Here is a 19,894-nt window from a genome sequence, read left to right as displayed (position 1 = left end):
GCACTTACTATGTGTAAAGCACTGTTCTAAGTGCTGGGAGGTTACAAGGTGATCAGGTTGTCCCACGGGGAGCTCACAGTCTTATACCCCATTTTACAGATGAGGTAACTGAGGCCCAGAGAAGTTAAGTGACTTGCCCAAAGTCACACAGCTGGCAATTGGTGGAGCCGGGATTTGAACCCATGACCTCTGACTCCAAAGACCATGCTCTTTCCACTGAGCTACGCTATATCCTGACCATTGGGCCCTTATGGTCTAGAGGATGAGTTTAAAGTATAGAGGAGGAGCTTATTGTCTAGAATGGTCTATCTGTTCTGTTTACATGGGGCAAATGTCAATCCTCTGCTCACTGTGGCAGAACAACATGAGTGCCCTTTCGAAGCCTCAGTTTCTCCCCTCTGATAAATGGGCAGAACACAAAAGACTGGCTTCACACCCGGGACTGGAACGTCTCTGACTTTTCTGCCACCCTCCAACCACCACCACCCTGGGCTTCAAATATGGCTCACCACTGCTGCCCAATCGCTACCTTAGCCGGGATTCTGCAGGTGACATCTGGGGTTAGTTGGCTTGGCTCAAAAGGACACCCCCTCCCCTTTACACTCACCCCCACACCGGATCCCCCCTCACCCCAATCGAATCTGAATCCATTTCTACATGCTCTGTTATTAGAAACATACGTATATAGAGAGAATGATGGGAGCAGAGCGAGTCCCGATGGAACGTTCTGGTTTAGGTCTAATTTCACTAGCTGGGAAATAAAATTAGATTCTGCTTCTTAATTCTCCTCACTGTGTGTCTCAGCCCTGCATTAATGAGGCTGGGTGGAACGCGTGGCCCTCTCCGGTTCCTAAATGGAAGCATGTTTCACACCAAATCCTCATTTTCTCTCCTCTTGATCAGTTTTTCCCGTTCTTCCTACTCCCTCTCCTTCCAGAGAAGCAGCATGGCTCAGTGGAAAGAGCATGGGTTTGGGAGTGAGAGGATGTGGGTTCTAAACCCGTCTCCGCCACTTGTCTGCGGTGTGAACTTGGGCAGGCCACTTAATGTCTCTGTGCCTCAGGTACCTCATCTGTAAAATGGGGATGAATAATAACAATAATAATAATAATAATGGTATTTGTTAAGTGTTTACTATGTGCCAACTCTTCCAAGTGGGACAACCTGATTACCTTGTATCTACCCCAGTGCTTAGAACAGCGCTCAGCACATAGTAAGCACTTAACAAATACCATAATTATTATTATTCCTCCCACCCTCCTTTATTCCCATCCACTGGCTCCTCCAGGGGGGCATAGCCAGAGAAGGTCATGGCCAGGTGGGGAGGTGCTGTGGGAGGGGGGTAGACAAGAAGTGACATACTATGGGTGAGGCAGGACCAGATGGTGGTATAGGAGGGTTTTACTGGATTACTGCATCGGCCTCCTTTCTGAACCCCCAACCTCCTGCCTCTCCCCACTTCAGTTCATACTTCACTCTGTTACTCGGATTATCTTTCTACAGAAACGTTCAGGGCATGTCACCCCTACCTCCTCAAAAATTCATTCAGTCATATTTATTGAGAGCTTACTGTGTGCAGAACACTGTACTAAGTGCTTGGAAAGTAAAATTCTACAACAGAGACAATCCCTGCCCACACCAGGTTTATAGTCTAGAAGGGGGGAGACAGACATCAAAGCAAGTAAACAGGCATCAATAACATCAATATAAACAGAATTCTAGATATGTGCACATCATTAATATAAATAGAATTGTAAATATGTACATATATACACAAGTGCTGTGGGGAGGGAGGGGGGTAGACAAAGGAAGAGAGTCGGGGGATCGGGAGGGGGAGCAGAGAAAAGGAGGGGCTTAATCTGGGAAGGCCTTCTGGACTTCTCCAGTGGTTGCCTAACAACCTCCGTATGAAAAACTCCTCACTATTGGCTTTAAAGCTCTCCATCACCTTGCTCCCTCCTACCTCACCTCCCTTTTCTCCTTCTACAACCCAGCCTGCACACCCCACTCCTCTGATGCTAACCTTCTCACTGTGCCTCCATCTCACCTGTCTCACCCCCGACCCCTGGCCCACGTCTTACCTCTGGCCTGGAATGCCCTCCCTCCTTAAATCCTCCAGATAATCCCTCTTCCCCCCTTCAAAGCCCTACTGAAGGCTCACCTCCTCCAAGAGGCCTTTCCAGGCTAAGCCTTTTTTTCTCAGCTCCCCCATTCCTTCCACATCACCACGACTCACTCCCTTTGCTCTCCCCCCTGCCCCACAGCACTTATATATGCATATATTTATAATTCTATTTATTTATATTGATGCCTGTTTACTTGTATTGATGTCTGCCTCCCCCCTTCTAGACTGCAAGCCTGGTGTGGGCAGGGATTGTCTCTCTTTGTTGCTATATTGTACTTTCCAAGCACTTAGTATAGTGCTCTGCACACAGTAAGCGCTCAAAAAATGCAACTGAATGAATGAACAAATGAGGTGGGCAGGGCTCCGGTAGGAGCCAGCGGTGAGGACCCCGGTCCGAGATATTGATCTGGCCCCAACTGCTGGCAGGAGCGATCGCCAGGGAGGACCCTTATCTGTAAAATGGCCATTACGGGACAGAGACTGTGTCCAAACTGATTACCTTGTATCTAGCCCAACGCTTAGTACAGTGCTTGGCACATGGTAAATGCCTAACAAATACTATTAAAGAAAAAGAGCTGCCCCAGGAGAGTGGTCTGTACTTCAGAGCCCGGAACGTGAATGCTGCTCATACACAGGGCCAGGATCATGCTCAGACAGGGAACCAGGATAATAATAACAATAATAATGATAATAGTAAAAGTATTTGTTAAACATTTACTCTGTGCCAGGCACTGTACTCAGCACTGGGGTGAATGCAAACAGCACGGAAGTAGCGTGGTTTAGTGGCAAGAGCACGGGCTTGGGAGCCGGAGGTTATGGGTTCTAATCCCGGCTCCTCCACTTATCAGCTGTGTGACTTTGGGCAAGTCACTTAACTTCTCTGTGCCTCAGTTACTTCATCTGTAAAATAGGGATGAAGACTGTGAGTCCCATGTGGGATAACCTGATTACCTTGTATCCACCCCAGCATTTAGAACAGTGCTTGGCATATAGTAAGCGCATAATAAATACCGTTATTATTATTACTATTATTATTAAGCAAATCAGGTTGGACACAGTCTCTGTTCCACGTTTTACAGGTGAGGCAACTGAGGCACAGAGAAGTGAAGTGATTTGTCCAAGGTCACAGAACAGAAAAGTGGCAGAGTGGGATTCTCACTGTGGGGGTTCCCCAAGGTTCAGTGCTTGGTCCCCTTCTGTTCTCGATCTACACGCACTCCCTTGGTGACCTCATTCGCTCCCACGGCTTCAACTATCATCTCTATGCTGATGACACCCAGATCTACATCTCTGCCCCTGCTCTCTCCCCCTCTCTCCAGGCTCGCATCTCCTCCTGCCTTCAGGACATCTCCATCTGGATGTCTGCCCGCCACCTAAAGCTCAACATGTCGAAGACCGAACTCCTTGTCTTCCCTCCCAAACCTTGTCCTCTCCCTGACTTTCCCATCTCTGTTGACGGCACTACCATCCTTTCCGTCTCACAAGCCTGCAACCTTGGTGTCATCCTCGACTCCGCTTTCTCATTCACTCCTCACATCCAAGCCTTCACCAAAACCTGCCGGTCTCAGCTCCACAACATTGCCAAGATCCGCCCTTTCCTCTCCATCCCAACCGCTACCCTGCTCATTCAAGCTCTCTTCCTATCCCGTCTGGACTACTGCATCAGCCTTCTCTCTGAGCTTCCATCCTCGTGTCTCTCTCCACTTCAATCCATACTTCATGCTGCTGCCCGGATTATCTTTGTCCAGAAACGCTCTGGGCATATCACTCCCCTCCTCAAAAATCTCCAGTGGCTACCAATCAATCTGCGCATCAGGCAGAAACTCCTCACCCTGGGCTTCAAGGCTCTCCATCACCTCGCCCCCTCCTACCTCACCTCCCTTCTCTCCTTCTACAGCCCAGTCCGCACCCTCTGCTCCTCCACCGCTAATCTCCTCACCGTACCTCGCTCTCGCCTGTCCCGCCATCGACCCCCGGCCCACGTCATCCCCTGGGCCTGGAATGCCCTCCCTCTGCCCATTCACCAAGCTAGCTCTCTTCCTCCCTTCAAGGCCCTGCTGAGAGCTCACCTCCTCCAGGAGGTCTTCCCAGACTGAGCCCCTTCCTTCCTCTCCCCCTCGTCCCCCCTCTCCATCCCCCCATCTTACCTCCCTCCCTTCCCCACAGCACCTGTATATATGTATATATGTTTATACATATTTTTTTACTCTATTTATTTATTTATTTATTTAATTTATTTCTACATATCTATTCTATTTATTTTATTTTGTTAGTATGTTTGGTTTTGTTCTCTGTCTCCCCCTTTTAGACTGTGAGCCCACTGTTGGGTAGGGACTGTCTCTATATGTTGCCAATTTGTACTTCCCAAGCGCTTAGTACAGTGCTCTGCACATAGTAAGCGCTCAATAAATACGATTGATGATGATGATTAGAACACATTATCTTCTGATTCCCAGGCCCAGGCTCTATACACTATGCCACGGTGCTACTCCCTCAAGATAGTGTCGCTGGTTAAATGCTTACTGCCTGACAAGTACTGTGGTAAACACTGGGGTAGATACAATACAATGTGATCAGTCTGTCAGTCTATCTACCCCAGCAGTTAGTACAGTGCCTGGCAGATAGTAAGTGCTTAACAAGTACCACAAAAAATAAAACAAGTATACAGCTTTCTGTTTATAGATGAAGAAACTGGGGTACATAGAAGTTACATGACTTGCCCAGGGTCAAACAGCAGGAATGTAGCAGAGCTGGGAATTAGAACCCAGGTCTGTGTTCTTTCTACTAGGTCATGTTGCTGTTCAACATCTGCTCTGCCTGTCCCCTGGAAGGGTGGGGTGGCAATGTTGCAACTATTCTCCAGTTGCCCGGTGCCCCTGGTGGGTGCCTGTGTCCAGCTCAAAGCACCTTACTAATGAGGAAACTGAGGCACTGGACAAAGCAAGACAGAAACTTCAGGAAGATCCCCGGACTTTCAATGGCCCCTCCAGAATGGAGCCAGGGCAGGGGCAAGATGGATGGAAGTAGTGGGCAGAGTTTGGGACTGGCAGGAGCACCAGAGTTCTGGGGTGAATTCTGGAGTAGGGTGAGGGTCCCACGGCTTCCAGCTGGCTCAATGCCCCTTACACAGAGAAGGAGGGACTGGGGGTCTCTGAGATGGAACATTTACTGACATCCCCGCAGACAAGGAAGATGATGGTCCTATACACGCATAAGCTGAGGCCTGTGTGTTTGCAAATGTGTGGTGTGTCCACCCTGATGAGTACACGGGCACTGCCTGGGTGTGGGGTCCCTAGGGATTCACAGTGCCTTGTCTCTACGTGATGAAGTCTAGGCATTGAGCCTGCTGCAGCATGTGAACCCGAGCATGTGCTGAAAGGTGCTGGATTCTATTAACTCAATCTTATAAACACCAAATTTATGTCACAAATTGTCTGTGAGTCAGAGAAACTGTAATTCCAAGGGCTGCATTTGCAAAAAAGTGCTTTATCAGGAATTGACCTCAGACCCTCTTCCATCAGCAAAACCCATCCAACGAGGGGAACTGCTCTTCAAATCATCAGGCACAAATGCATCCAATTTCCTTTTTTTTTCCCATGTCCCTGAAATGAGACTGAAAATGTGGGACCAGAGTTTGCAGAGGCAGAGAACTTTTGAGGGATGAAGCCTTCCAGGACCTTGTGTGGCTCCGTTGTGCTCCTACCCTAGGGGGCCCCTAGCCGAATCAATGCTCAGATGGGTCAACAAACCTGCCTGCCCCTTCGCCCCTGGCAGGAACTGCCAGGCTGGACTCTCCATGCCTGGGGAGGGGAGGGTAACAATATTAATAATAATAATAACTGTGATATTTGTTAAGTGCCTATTATGTGCCAGACACTGTACTAAGCACTGGTGGGAATTCAAGCAAATCAGGTTGGACACAGTCCCTGTCCCTTATGGGGCTCACAGTCTCAAACCCCATTTTACAGACGAGGTAACAGGCACAGATAAATGAAATGACTTGCCCAAGGTCACACAGCAGATAAGTGGTGGAGCAGGACTAGAACCCATGACCTTCTGCCTCCCAGCCCTGTGCTCTATCCATTTGAGGAAATGGAGGAGGAACTGGAAGGAATGGGAGGTAGAGGCAAGTCCACTTACATTCAGCTTTGGCACAGATGAGGCAGGCTGTTGTGCAGTTGAAAAAGTTCAGAATCCCAGCGACTGCCATGCTGATGTCCGTGTTGCTGGGGTGGAGGTTCAAGGTGGTGAACCGCTGAGACTGGAATTTGACCAATTCCTCCGGGGCAACTTTGAAATGGGGCACCTGAGGTGGGAAAATGGGAGGCAAAGGGGGAGAGAGAGGAAGAGACCCGGGGACAGAGATAAGCAGTGAGCAAGAGAGAGCGAGATCCAGGGCGGGGGGAAAGTAGAAGACGGATTTCTTTCATTAAGAACTGGAATCTCTCTGGTTGCGAGGCAGTAGGGGAGAGACACAGAGCAGCTCTGGGACAGAACAGCCCCTGGAGGGATCCTGTTCTGCTCCAACATGGAGCACCAAGGGGAAGAGGAGCCAATCTGGCTCAGCCCTGAAGTGGCTGCCCACTTTGGCGCTGGTTAGAGGAGTAGATCCTGCCTCGGGAACCCTGGGCATCTTTCATTTCCAGTCAGTAAATCAGCCTCGAGAGGGTGAAGGGGAAACAGAGCAAGATACATCCCCATGGGAGGTGGGGTGAGATTTGGCTGTGGGGGCTGCAGGGTGGAGAGAGGGATGTAGGGTGTGGGTGGGAGTGGATGGGGAGAGGGGTGGGGCTGGAGAGGGCGATCTCTGGAGGAGACGATGCTTTGGGCCTTGAAGCTGAAGAGCTGGGCTTTGCTTCAGCTTCATTAAGGCCGTGTCAGGTTCTCTTTGCATCTGTTAATGCCATATCCAGAGCTGTCACCCCTGCCTCCCATCCCTCTCCTCCCAGAAGATTCTTAAGAGGCAGCAGTGCTGTGTTACTAATAATGATGATGGTATTTGCTAAGTGCTTGCTATGTATCATGCACTGTTCTAAGCACTGGGGTAGCTACTCAAGTTGGACACGGTCCTTGTCCCACATGGAGCTCGCTGTCTTAATCCCCATTTTACAGATGAGATAATTGAGGAACAGAGAAGTGACTTGCCCAAAGTCACCCAGCAGACAACTGGAGGAGCTGGGAGTAGAACCTGCTGATCCCCAGGCCTGTGTTCTATCTGCTAAGCCACATTGCTTCTCTGTAGGGCTTGGTTCTCCCGTGGGTAATGGGGAAGTTCAGGAGTGATAAGCTCATCCCAGAGCTCTCCCCCCTGGCTGATGGAGGGGGCTAGGGGAGGCCTCATGGAGATGGAGAAGACCAGAAGGCCAGAGGAGTCTTGTGGGAGCTTTTTCTTGTGGTTGCGATGGAGGGACTGTCCAGGGCCTGATCTCACCACCTGGGTTTGAGGATCCAAACCGAGAAGAGAGTGCCTGGGTAGTCCTAAGAAAAGTGAACCGAGAGGGATGTGGGGAGGAATCAATCAATCAATCAATCAATCGTATTTATTGAGCGCTTACTATGTGCAGAGCACTGTACTAAGCGCTTGGGAAGTACAAATTGGCAACACATAGAGACAGTCCCTACCCAACAGTGGGCTCACAGTCTAAAAGGGGGAGACAGAGAACAGAACCAAACATACCAACAAAATAAAATAAATAGGATAGAAATGTACAAGTAAAATAAATAAATAAATAAATAGAGTAACAAATATGTACAACCATATATACATATATACAGGTGCTGTGGGGAAGGGAAGGAGGTAAGATGGGGGGATGGAGAGGGGGACGAGGGGGAGAGGAAGGAAGGGGCTCAGTCTGGGAAGGCCTCCTGGAGGAGGTGAGCTCTCAGCAGGGCCTTGAAGGAAGGAAGAGAGCTAGCTTGGCGGAGGGGCAGAAGGAGGGCATTCCAGGCCCGGGGGATGATGTGGGCCGGGGGTCGATGGCGGGACAGGCGAGAACGAGGTACAGTGAGGAGATTAGCGGTGGAGGAGCGGAGGGTGCGGGCTGGGCAGTAGAAGGAGAGAAGGGAGGTGAGGTAGGAGGGGGTGAGGTGATGGAGAGCCTTGAAGCCCAGGGTGAGGAGTTTCTGCCTGATGCGCAGAGTGATTGGTAGCCACTGGAGGTTTTTGAGGAGGGGAGTAATATGCCCAGAGCGTTTCTGGACAAAGATAATCCGGGCAGCAGCATGAAGTATGGATTGAAGTGGAGAGAGACACGAGGATGGGAGATCAGAGAGAAGGCTGGTGCAGTAGTCCAGACGGATAGGATGAGAGCTTGAATGAGCAGGGTAGCGGTTTGGATGGAGAGGAAAGGGCGGATCTTGGCAATCTTGGAATCGAAGCCACTCTGGAGCTTGAGTGGGCACAAGGCCCATCTTTCCCCCCTACTAAGTCAACTTTGATTTCCAGAAAGACGGTGGAAAATCTGGGCTCAACTGGACAGGGAAAGCAGAAGTTGGAGGAATCTGGGGAGGCTATCTCTCCAGAGAGATCTCGGTGACAATGTCGTGGTTTTTTTCTCTATATTTTTTATTATATTTATATAGTACTTATTGAGCATTTACTGCATGCACAGCATGTACTAAGCACGTGGAAGAGCTCAACACAACAGAGTTGGTGGTTCCAGGCCCCTGGTAAATGGGCCGGAAATGGGGAAAAGCTGGAAGCGGGAGTGATTTCTTCTGCTCCAGCAGCAGTGCCAATGATCAGCAACAGTTAATCTGCCTGTCACCTGACCTTCTGGGGCTGGTGCCTTCCAGAGCCAGAGGGGTCCACCATACTCAGAATTTTTTCGAGGGCAGAGTCGATGTCGTCCAACTCTCTTTCATGTATTCTCCCAAGCATTTAGTACAGTGCCCTGCATAAAAAAAATGTCCAATACTATTGACTGATTGAGTGATTGGTAGGTCCAGCCGCAGGGGTAGTATAGAGAAGCAGTGTGGCCTAGTGGATAGAGCACAGGCCTGTGAGTCAGAAGGACTTGGGTTCTAACCCTCTCTTGACCCCACCTCACCTTCTAGTTATCGTCCCATATCCCTCCTACCATTCCTTTCCAAACTCCTTGAACGAGTTGTCTACACACGCTGCCTAGAATTCCTCAACAACAACTCTCTCCTCGACCCCCTCCAGTCTGGCTTCCGTCCCCTTCATTCCACGGAAACTGCCCTCTCAAAGGTCACCAATGACCTCCTGCTTGCCAAATCCAACGGCTCATATTCTGTCCTAATCCTCCTCGACCTCTCAGCTGCCTTTGACACTGTGGACCACCCCCTTCTCCTCAACATGCTATCTGACCTTGGCTTCACAGACTCCGTCCTCTCCTGGTTCTCCTCTTATCTCTCCGGTCGTTCTTTCTCAGTCTCTTTTGCAGGCTCCTCCTCCCCCTCCCATCCTCTTACTCTGGGGGTTCCCCAAGGTTCAGTGCTTGGTCCCCTTCTGTTCTCAATCTACACTCACTCCCTTGGTGACCTCATTCGCTCCCACGGCTTCAACTATCATCTCTACGCTGATGACACCCAGATCTACATCTCTGCCCCTGCTCTCTCCCCCTCCCTCCAGGCTCGCATCTCCTCCTGCCTTCAGGACATCTCCATCTGGATGTCCGCCCGCCACCTAAAGCTCAACATGTCGAAGACTGAGCTCCTTGTCTTCCCTCCCAAACCTTGTCCTCTCCCTGACTTTCCCATCTCTGTTGACGGCACTACCATCCTTCCCGTCTCACAAGCCTGCAACCTTGGTGTCATCCTCGACTCCGCTCTCTCATTCACCCCTCACATCCAAGCCGTCACCAAAACCTGCTGGTCTCAGCTCCGCAACATTGCCAAGATCCGCCCTTTCCTCTCCATCCAAACCGCTACCCTGCTCATTCAAGCTCTCATCCTATCCCGTCTGGACTACTGCACTAGCCTTCTCTCTGATCTCCCATCCTCGTGTCTCTCTCCACTTCAATCCATACTTCATGCTGCTGCCCGGATTATCTTTGTCCAGAAACGCTCTGGGCATATTACTCCCCTCCTCAAAAATCTCCAGTGGCTACCAATCAATCTGCGCATCAGGCAGAAACTCCTCACCCTGGGCTTCAAGGCTCTCCATCACCTCGCCCCCTCCTACCTCACCTCCCTTCTCTCCTTCTACTGCCCAGCCCGCAACCTCCGCTCCTCCACCACTAATCTCCTCACTGTACCTCGTTCTCGCCTGTCCCGCCGTCGACCCCCGGCGCACGTCATCCCCCGGGCCTGGAATGCCCTCCCTCTGCCCATCCACCAAGCTAGCTCTCTTCCTCCCTTCAAGGCCCTGCTGAGAGCTCACCTCCTCCAGGAGGCCTTCCCAGACTGAGCCCCTTCCTTCCTCTCCCCCTCGTCCCCCTCTCCATTCCCCCATCTTACCTCCTTCCCTTCCCCACAGCACCTGTATATATGTATATATGGTTGTACATATTTATTACTCTATTTATTTATTTATTTATTTATTTTACTTGTACATTTCTATCCTATTTATTTTATTTTGTTGGTATGTTTGGTTCTGTTCTCTGTCTCCCCCTTTTAGACTGTGAGCCCACTGTTGGGTAGGGACTGTCTCTATGTGTTGCCAATTTGTACTTCCCAAGCGCTTAGTACAGTGCTCTGCACATAGTAAGCACTCAATAAATACGATTGATTGATTGATTGATTGAATATTGCCTCTGCCACTTTTCTGCTGTGTGACCCTGGGCAAGTCACTTCACTTCTCTGGGCCTCAGTTATCTCCTCTTTAAAATGGGGATTAAGACTGTGAGCCCCATGTGGGACATGGACTGTGTCCAACCTAAGTAACTTGTATCTACCCCAGTGCTCAGAACTGCATGACACATAGTAAGCGCTTAACAAATACCATTAAAAAACAAAAACAAAAACAAAAAAAAACAACAGCACAAGCAAGAGTCTAGCAGGAGAAGGGCAGTGGAGGGAGGGAAAGTCAGTCAGTCCATACTGAGCCCCAAGGGGATAGAGCACTGCCCTGGGGTCTTGAGGTCTGGGTTGAAGAAAAACAAAATAAAAGATGCAAGAACAGAACTTAATAAAAAAATATTGTGATTGCAGGTAAACCATCAGATACTGGCATGGGCCATTCCTTTAATTTAGGCTTACAAGGCAGCAAGAGAGCATGGTTAGTGGATAGAGCACAGGTCCGGGAGTCAGAAGGTGATGGGTTCTAATCCTAGCTCTGCCACTTTTCTGCTGTGTGACCCTGGGCAAATCACTTCACTTCTCTGGGCCTCAGTTACCTCATCTGAGACTGTGAGCCCCATGTTGGACAAGGACTGATTTGCTTGTATCCACCCCAGCGCTTAGTACGATGTGTGGCACCTAGTAAGCGCTTAACAAATACCATCATTATTATTATTATGCCTGGTATGAAGAAGAACTTCTGATAAGTGTGGTAGGTTCCAGAGTGAAAGTAAGTGAGAAAGGGCCAGGACTTGTTTCCGGGGGAAGAAAACATTTTGAGATGGCTGCACTGGAAGGAAATTATTTTGCCATGGTGTTAGCCCTTTTGGCTAGTGGAAAATGGCTCCCTTGCCTCCACGGGCCCAACTCCTGCAGCGGGAGTGGCCTGGGCCCTTCCCTTCACCCTCTTCACTAGCATCCCAATAGGAAGGGTTTTCATTTCCCCTCACCGCCCTTCCAGAAAGGTTAGGGGATATATATAGAAAGGAGAGACTGAGAGAGGCTGAGGCATAGCCCATCTTCCTGACAAGAGAGAGGGGTGAGGGGGAAGGATACCCTGGTTGGGTTTGCATGGAAATCTTGGGGAAGCGAACCGGGGGCAGAAAAGGCTCTCCGAGATGGCCAGAGAGCTGGCCGCCGGAATGGGAACTGGAGGTGGCGGCTCCCGGCTGTCAGGCAGAGACTTGCCAGGCCTGAGGATGGAGACCCTAATAACAATCACATTTGCAGTTAATAAATCAGAGCAGAGACGGGAGGGGTGCCACGGTTCAGAAAACATGGGAAAGAAATATCTGGAGAAGAAAAGCTGGGAGCGGCCACTGACATAGTGTGTCAAACCCACATTGATGAGAGCTCTACCCTCCAGAACGATGGGAGAAGAGCCTGAGGATGACACGGGAGAGCAGGCACTGATGGCATCCTCATGGGGCTTACGTAGCAGGATTCTAGAGCCTGTGCCCCAGCTGACTTCCTCCCCACAGAGAAATCCCACACTGCTCTGCTGCTCAGATTCTCCCCTCTGGCCCAGCCTTAAATGTCCCAGTTTGAGGCCAGAATCCCCCCTCCCTTTCCTAAGCACATTTCACCACGTCAGGGACGTCCACTGATCCTTTGGGCAAACCATAGTGGAGACCTCGCTTAGGGGTCAGAAGAGCAACAAGGAACATGATAAAATAATAACTGTGGTATTTATTAAGATCTTACTATGTGCCAGGCATTGTACTAAGCACTGTGGTGGATACAAGCAAATCGGATTGGACACAGTCTCTGTCCCATACGGGACTCACAGTCTCAATCTCCATCTTACAGATGGGGTAACTGAGGCACAGAGAAGTGAAGTGACTTGCCCAAGGACACACATCAGACAAATACAAAGTCTCTCAAGGGCTGGGAATATTTATCCTGAGAAACGCACCGGGAGAGAAAACAACCATTTGCAGTTATCACGCAGACCCCTGGGAACTAATGCTTTCAGTCTCCACTGAGGACAGGCATCAGTTGCAGTAAGAGGGATATGGGTTAGACCTATGGAAGCATTTCCTAGCTGGAAAGTGGCTAACGGCTCAAATGGATGACAGAGGGGGTCTGGGTTAGCGTCCTGTCTGACAGATAGCCCAGGAAGGGGAACCTTTCCAAGGTCCCTGTCGGAGACAGAATACTGGCCTGGATGGGCTATGAAGCCGTCCCAGGATCAGTCAATCAATCAAAGCTACTTATTGAATATTTACTGTATGCAGAACACTGACATTTGCTTCCAGTCTTGTGTTTCAGGGTTTGGAGGCAACTCTGTCAGAAGCCAGGCAGCTTCTGGTGAGTCTTGCCTTTAATTCATCAGTCAATCAATGGTATTTACTGAGCACTTACTGTGTGCAGAACATTGTACTAAGTGCTTGGAGAGTACAAAATAACAGAATCAGTAGACACGTTCCCTGCCCACAGTGAGCTTACAGTCTAGAGGGGGAGACAGGCAACAATACAAATAATGGATATGTAGATAACTGCTCTGCTGTGGGGCTGAGTGGAGTGAATAAAGGGTGCAAATCCAAGTGCACAGAAGGGAGTGGGAGAGGACCTCGTTCTCACCTGTCCCGCTGTCGACCCCCGGCCCATGTCCTCCCCCTGGCCTGGAATGCCCTCTCTCCACACATCCGTTAAGCTAGCTCTCTTCCTCCCTTCAAAGCCCTACTGAGCGCTCATCTCCTCCAGGAAGCCTTCCCAGACTGAGGCCCCCTTTTCCTCTCCTCCTCCCCATCCCCCCCACCCTACCTCCTTCCCCGCCCTACAGCACCTGTATATATGTTTGTACAGATTTATTACTCTATTTATTTTACTTGTACATATTTACTATTCTATTTATTTTGTTAATGATGTGCATCTAGCTTTATTTCTATTTATTCTGATGACTTGACACCTGTCCACATGTTTTGTTCTCTGTCTCCCCCTTCTAGACTGTGAGCCCGTTGTTGAGTAGGGACCATCTCTATATGTTGCCAACTTTTACTTACCAAGAGCTTAGCACAGTGCTCTGCATACAGTAAGCTCTCAATATGATTGAATGAATTGAATGAATGAGGGTTTAGGAGAAGATGTGCTTTTAATAAGGCTTTGAGGATGAGGAGAATGATCATCTGTTGGACAGGAAGAAGGAAGGGTTTCCAGGTCAGAGGCAGGATGTGGGTAAGAGGTCCTTTAGGAAGATTTTGTAATTGGGTCATGAAGGGTTCCCGGGGAACAGAGGTGACCAGCTGCTCCCCCAGCAACCCCCAACCGGCTCTCTCTACCCCTCCCTCCCTCCCTTCCTCCCCCAGCCCCCGCTGGTCAGCCCACTCACCTCCTTCTCCCCGCAGATGTTGCTGATGATGGAGCTGGAGGCCGGGCTGGAGGAGGGCCCCAGGACTCCCACCACCCCTTTCGGGAGGATCTGGCACACTGCAGCAAGCAGGCAGGTGGGGGGATCAAAAGAGGGAAGGACAACCGGGTCACCAGCTAAGTCAATCAAGTTCAAGGCATACACAAGTACACTCACACTCAATCCCGGCCTCTATAGAGGTTGCCAGTCCCCTGGCTCCAAACCTTCAAGACTATCCCGACCATGCCAACAGCCTCTCTATAGAAGAGCCTCCTCCTTTCCCAGGACATCTCCCTCCCTGACAGTTTTATGGGATTTTCAGTAGATATTAAAAAAGCAAATAATTTGGAATATAGTAGCATAGAGTAGCAGTCTAACTGGTGTACATTTCACTTGGGAGGATTGGTAAAACCAGCAAGAGGGATTACAGGGGAGGAAGAGAGAAGGTGCCTGGGGAAATCCTAGCAAGAGAATAAAGGGACCTCCATTCACTGTTAATATTAATCCTATTGGCAATTCTTCAACGAACCTGCTGCCCTTCCCCAGACAATCCCCTTTCAATTGAGAAACAGCATGATGGAGTGGATACAGCACGGGCCTGGAAGTCAGAAGGTCATGGGTTCTAATCCTGGCTCTGCCACTTGGGGCAAGGCACTTCAGTTCTCTGTGCCTCCATTACCTCATCTGTAAAATTGGGGTTGAGACTGTGAGCCCCATATGAAACAGAGACTGTTATCACCCCGATTTACTTGTATTCACCCCATGACTTAGTACAGAGCACGCCACATAGCAAGCACTTAACAAATACCACAATCATTATTACTATTTTTCCTGAAGCCAGCTCTGTGATAGAAGGGACAAGAAACCTGAGGCCCAGAGAGGTTAAGTACTTGCCCAAGTTCACACAGCAAGGCCATGTAAGAACCTGGGTTTCCTGCCTCCTCAGCCAGATCTCTAATCATTGGCCCACACTGTCCCTCAGCTTGATGGCCAGCTGAATCTACAGTAGTCTCCATGGGGGGGAGAGGGGTTAAACCTTATCCAACCAACCCACATCTGCAGGTTCCCAAAAGTGTCCCCTAGGGCCGCAGGGTATCTTGCAAGAGAGGAGCTGAGCAGAGAGGGGGCTGGAGAGTCTATTTTTCAGCAAGCCCCCAAAGACTGGCAGGGTGCCTGCTTCAACGAGCAGGGAATGCCTAATTTCTGCCATGGCAATGAACCAGCCTCTGGCAGGCTGGTAGGAAACTGATTGGGAGGACTTTGGGCCATGAGATTCTCACTATTGCCCTCCAGGGGTAGGTTTTAACCCATCCTGCTTCTCTGAGGAGAGGCAAGCCGCAACCCAGTCGCCCGTCCTCATAACACGACAGCAAACCCGCGGATGCTCGGTGCTGCGGGGGGCATTGAGGGGACCGTGCTGAGAGGTCACCTCAACCCAGAGGGATCCTGGAAAGCCAGGGCAAGATGCTGAACTACTTAAACATCTCATCTCAGGAGGTCGGGCTGAAGCCACCGAGCGGGTTGTACCAGTTGCCACGCTCGGTAGCTGCTCTGGCTAGCCATTCTCGGGGAGATTGGCCCCCTTCTCACGCTGCCTGAAGCCTGGCACAAGTGTGTGAGTATGTGTGCAGGTGTCCACTGTGTGAGCTCCCAGAGGCCAGAGGGAATTTCGATGCTCAGACCGAAAGAGACCCCGGGGTAGATAGGGAGAAAAAAGAACTGTGGGGGGGCCGTGGCAGGGAGAAGGCAGAGAAGCAAAGAGAATTTGGTGGCTGCTTTGTCTCTGCCTTCCCAGCAACGAAGAACAAAATGAGGTGAAACTGAGTGCTGTCGTCATAGCAACTAAATTTCCCCAACCCCGGTGGAGACACCAGGGAAACTGACCACACTGGTGAAGCGGGGCGCAGGGTGGGGGAGGGATAGGACTGGTAATACCAACGACGAATCACACCTGGGTTTTTCAATTAGGGATAGGGTCCTTTCCCCTCTGCCCCTCCCCAACACACTCTCCCCAGCTGGAGCCTGAGGTGGTTGATGAAGGGGGAGATGGCTGAAAACGGGGACAAGCAGGAGCCTTGATCATCAACCTCCCCCCCTCCCCTCCATCTGTTAATGATCCTTCTTTCAGTACAGGCTGGACCTAAGCTGCTGCTGTTTCCCCCCCGAGGCAAATAATAATAAGAGCAATACTTGTTAAGGGCTTACTATGTGCCAAGACTGTCCGACCTGATTATTTTGTATCTCCCACAGCGCTTAGTACAGTTCTTGACACATAGTAAACCCTTTAAAAATACCACAATTCTTATTATTACATCGAGATGATAGACACGAAAGATCTTGGGAAGATAGACACAGTGAAAATACAAATACTGGTCCTTCCAGAGGACAAGGTGTGTATCCTGTGCATACTTCTGTGCCACATTTAGAACATGGAGAATGCCCAAAATTTACTGAATCAATAACCACTCTTAACATCAATTAATCTGGAAATGGATTCCCTTCTATCCAGGAAATCCCCAAGAACAAGATTTGGAAATTGTTTGGAAATGTCACCACTCTTTTGTCCTTGTGATTTTTGTAGCATAAAATGCAGAAAATTGTCTCCCCTCTCCCAACTCCCCCACCTCCTCATGTCTCTGGATTTAAAGCAATAAAACCTGGACTCCTGCTCACTCTGGCTTCTCCCCACCACCCAACCCCAGCTTCTCCGGGCGGGCAGGTCCTGCTGGACCAAGGAACCTCAAAACCTGCAGAGGGGAGGGAAGGGGTTGGAGTGGGGGTGACTCAGAGCAAGGGAATTGGGATGGAATGTTCCTCCTGAGCTGCATCCTGCCCTGGGCATCAAATCCAAACCCATGCACCTCTCCCCCTGCACCCCTGGGGTCCCCATTAAGAATGGCACTGGTGGGGTTTCTGCGGACAATGGTAGGGGCAGTTGATAAGATGCCAGAACCAACCTGGATTCCCTCTAGACTGTAAGCTCATTGTGGGCAGGGAACATGTCTACCAAATCCAATGCATTCATTCAATTGTATTTATTGTACGCTTACAATGTGCAGAGCACTGTACTAAGCACTTGGGAGAGTACAGTACAACAATAAACAGACACACTCCCTACCCACAACGAGCTTTCAGTCTAGAGGGTGGGGGGACTCTCCCAAGGACTTGTACTGTACTCTCCCAAGTGCTTAATACAGTTTTCTGAACAAGGTAAGGGTTCAATAAATACGATTGATCAACCAGAACAAACAGAGGGCCGACTGAGGAGTTCCTGGGGTCCTGGACTCTGGGCCAAGACACCCCTAATAAGCTGCGGAGATGCAGGTACTTGGGTTAATGAGGAGAGCCCATCACCCATTAAGTCCTGGTGGGACAGACTGATGATAATAACAGCTGTGTTTGTCATGCACTTACTCTGTGCCAAGCACTATACAAAGTGCTGGGGGAGTTACCAGATATTCAGATGGACACAGCCCTGATGTAGGGGGAGAGCAGTAATGCTGCAGCTTTTGGGAGTTGGTCTAGCCCCTCTCTGATCTTGGGGAGGGGCCTGGCAGACACAACCACACACACACACACACACACAAACACACACACACACACACACACACACACTTTCTCTCTCTCTCTCTCTCACAGGTATATCCCACACAAATTAGAAACCAAGAGGAAACTCCTTCATCTCCTTTGAGATCCTGATGACATTAGCCACGCTTATTCAAGCTTAAGAACATCGGGAGCAGGGTGGCCTAGTGGATAAAGCCCGGCCCTGGGAGTCAGAAGGACCTGAGTTCTAGTCACAGCTCTGCCACTTGTCTGCTGTGTGACCTTGGGACAGTCACTTCATTTTTCTGGGCCTCATTTACCTCATCTGTAAAATGGGGATTACTACTGGGAGCCCCATGTGGGACAGGGGCTATGTCCAACCTGATTACCTTGCATCTAACCTAGAACAGTGCCTGGCACATATTCACCGCTTAATAAATAACATCAAAAAAAAAAAAATCCTGGGAGCCTGAAGGTGCTCAGACCTTATCGGCAAGGCTGCTTTAAACTAGTCACGCATGCCCTCTCGGCTGGCCCCATGCCCCATGCCCCCTCAGCTAGCCCCATGCCCTCTCAGCCAGCCTGTCAGTCTGCCCCAGCCTTCTTGTGGTCCATACAGCCCACAGTGGGGTGGGCAAATCAATCAATCAATCGATCAATCAGTGGTATTTATTGGGCACTTACCTTGTGCAGAGCCCTGTATTAACTACTTGAAACACCACAGTATAGGCTATCTGCCTTCAACCCACAGGGCCCCCTCTCCCAGAAATAATTATCCCAGAGGATAACTGTTCCAAAACCACCTCCAGGGCTGGTTTAAGACTAGGAGACCTGACTCACCCTCCCCTGCAATGTCCTTAGGATGGAAAGGGGATAAATCCTCCTTGTTTCACAAATGCTAATGAAGAATCATGTCTTCACTGATATTAGAGGCCTTGTTTTGCAACTCAGGACCCTGAGCCCTGAAAAGGAGAATGAAAAAGATGCCCAGAAGCTTTACAATGTGAGATAAAGACATCAGCCCCTTTCATTCTCCTGCCTCATCTTACTTAATATTTTAGATCCATTGACTTTGCAAAGGAACGGGAATGTGCTGTTATCAGAGGCTTCTGGCTCCCTGAGGAGGGAAATTTACATCTGCTAATGAACGAGCCTCATCAATGCTGGGCCCAGCCTAGTTCTCTTCCCTGGGCAGAGGAATTCCGAGGAGCCAGGAGAGAGGAAGCGGGTCTGTCCAAGGACAGCAGAAGAGCGGGAAAATGTGATGCCTGATGTAAATGGTCCAATCCCAAGAGACTGGAACTCTAACTCTCACCTGGAAATGCCAACGGACACTTGTTTTTTGGGGGGGGGGGGTGGGAGACAGCGTGGAAGACTAGGTGATATCCCATAAACCCAAGAAAGAATGCCCAGAGCCATTGAGACCCCACTAATCTGATGAGAAATGTATCATGCTCAATAATATAATTATAATTATAGTATTTATTATGCACTTACTATGTGCCAGGCACTGTTCTAAGCATTAGGGTAGATACAAGGTAATCGGGTTGGACACAGTCCTTGTTCCACATGTGGCTCACAGTCTTAATCCCCACTATACAGACGAGGGGAACTGAGGCACAGACAAGTTAACTGACTTGCTTAAAGTCATAGAGCAGACAAGTGGCAGAGTCAGGATTAGAATCCATGACCTTATGACTCCCAGGCCCATGTTCTACCCACTACGCCACACTGGTTCTCAAGAGAAGCTCTCAAGATGGGCAGACTCATAAAGGGAAGCCTGGGGCGTGGTTATCAATCAGTGGTATTTACTGAACAAATAATATGTGCAGAGCACTGTACTAAGTGCTTGGGAGAGGACAATACAATAGAATTAGCATACTTGTTCCTTGCCCAGAGCGAATTTATTGTCTAGAGGAATCCCAACCCTAGCATTCATTCAGATTATGAGTGCCATGCAGTGAGGGTGAGTTACGCCACTGACAAGTGCTTAGTACAGTGTTTTGCACATGGTAAGCACTCCATAAATGCAACTGAATGAATGAACAGTTGAGCCAAAAGAACCCACATGGGGTCTCTTTATCTCAGACCCCACTGTCCTTGCTGAGGCTGAGCACCAGTGATAAGGAGAC

The 19,894-nt window shown here is 49.7% G+C and overlaps 1 protein-coding gene across 1 annotated transcript in view; it reads right to left on the bottom strand.

Moving 5' to 3' along the window:
• Positions 1 to 19,894, bottom strand: part of GRIK4 (glutamate ionotropic receptor kainate type subunit 4) — a 232,778-nt gene that overhangs the window by 101,858 nt on the left and 111,026 nt on the right. The window contains 2 exon segments of the mRNA XM_038753600.1: positions 6,266 to 6,431; positions 14,199 to 14,296. Coding sequence (XP_038609528.1) covers positions 6,266 to 6,431; positions 14,199 to 14,296 — 264 coding nt within the window.

This window comes from Tachyglossus aculeatus, chromosome 11 (genome assembly GCF_015852505.1).
Source record: "Tachyglossus aculeatus isolate mTacAcu1 chromosome 11, mTacAcu1.pri, whole genome shotgun sequence".
In the NCBI taxonomy this organism is placed as follows: domain Eukaryota; kingdom Metazoa; phylum Chordata; class Mammalia; order Monotremata; family Tachyglossidae; genus Tachyglossus; species Tachyglossus aculeatus.
The sequence above is the reverse complement of the archived record's forward strand: the minus strand, read 5'-3'. Positions and strand labels throughout refer to the sequence as shown.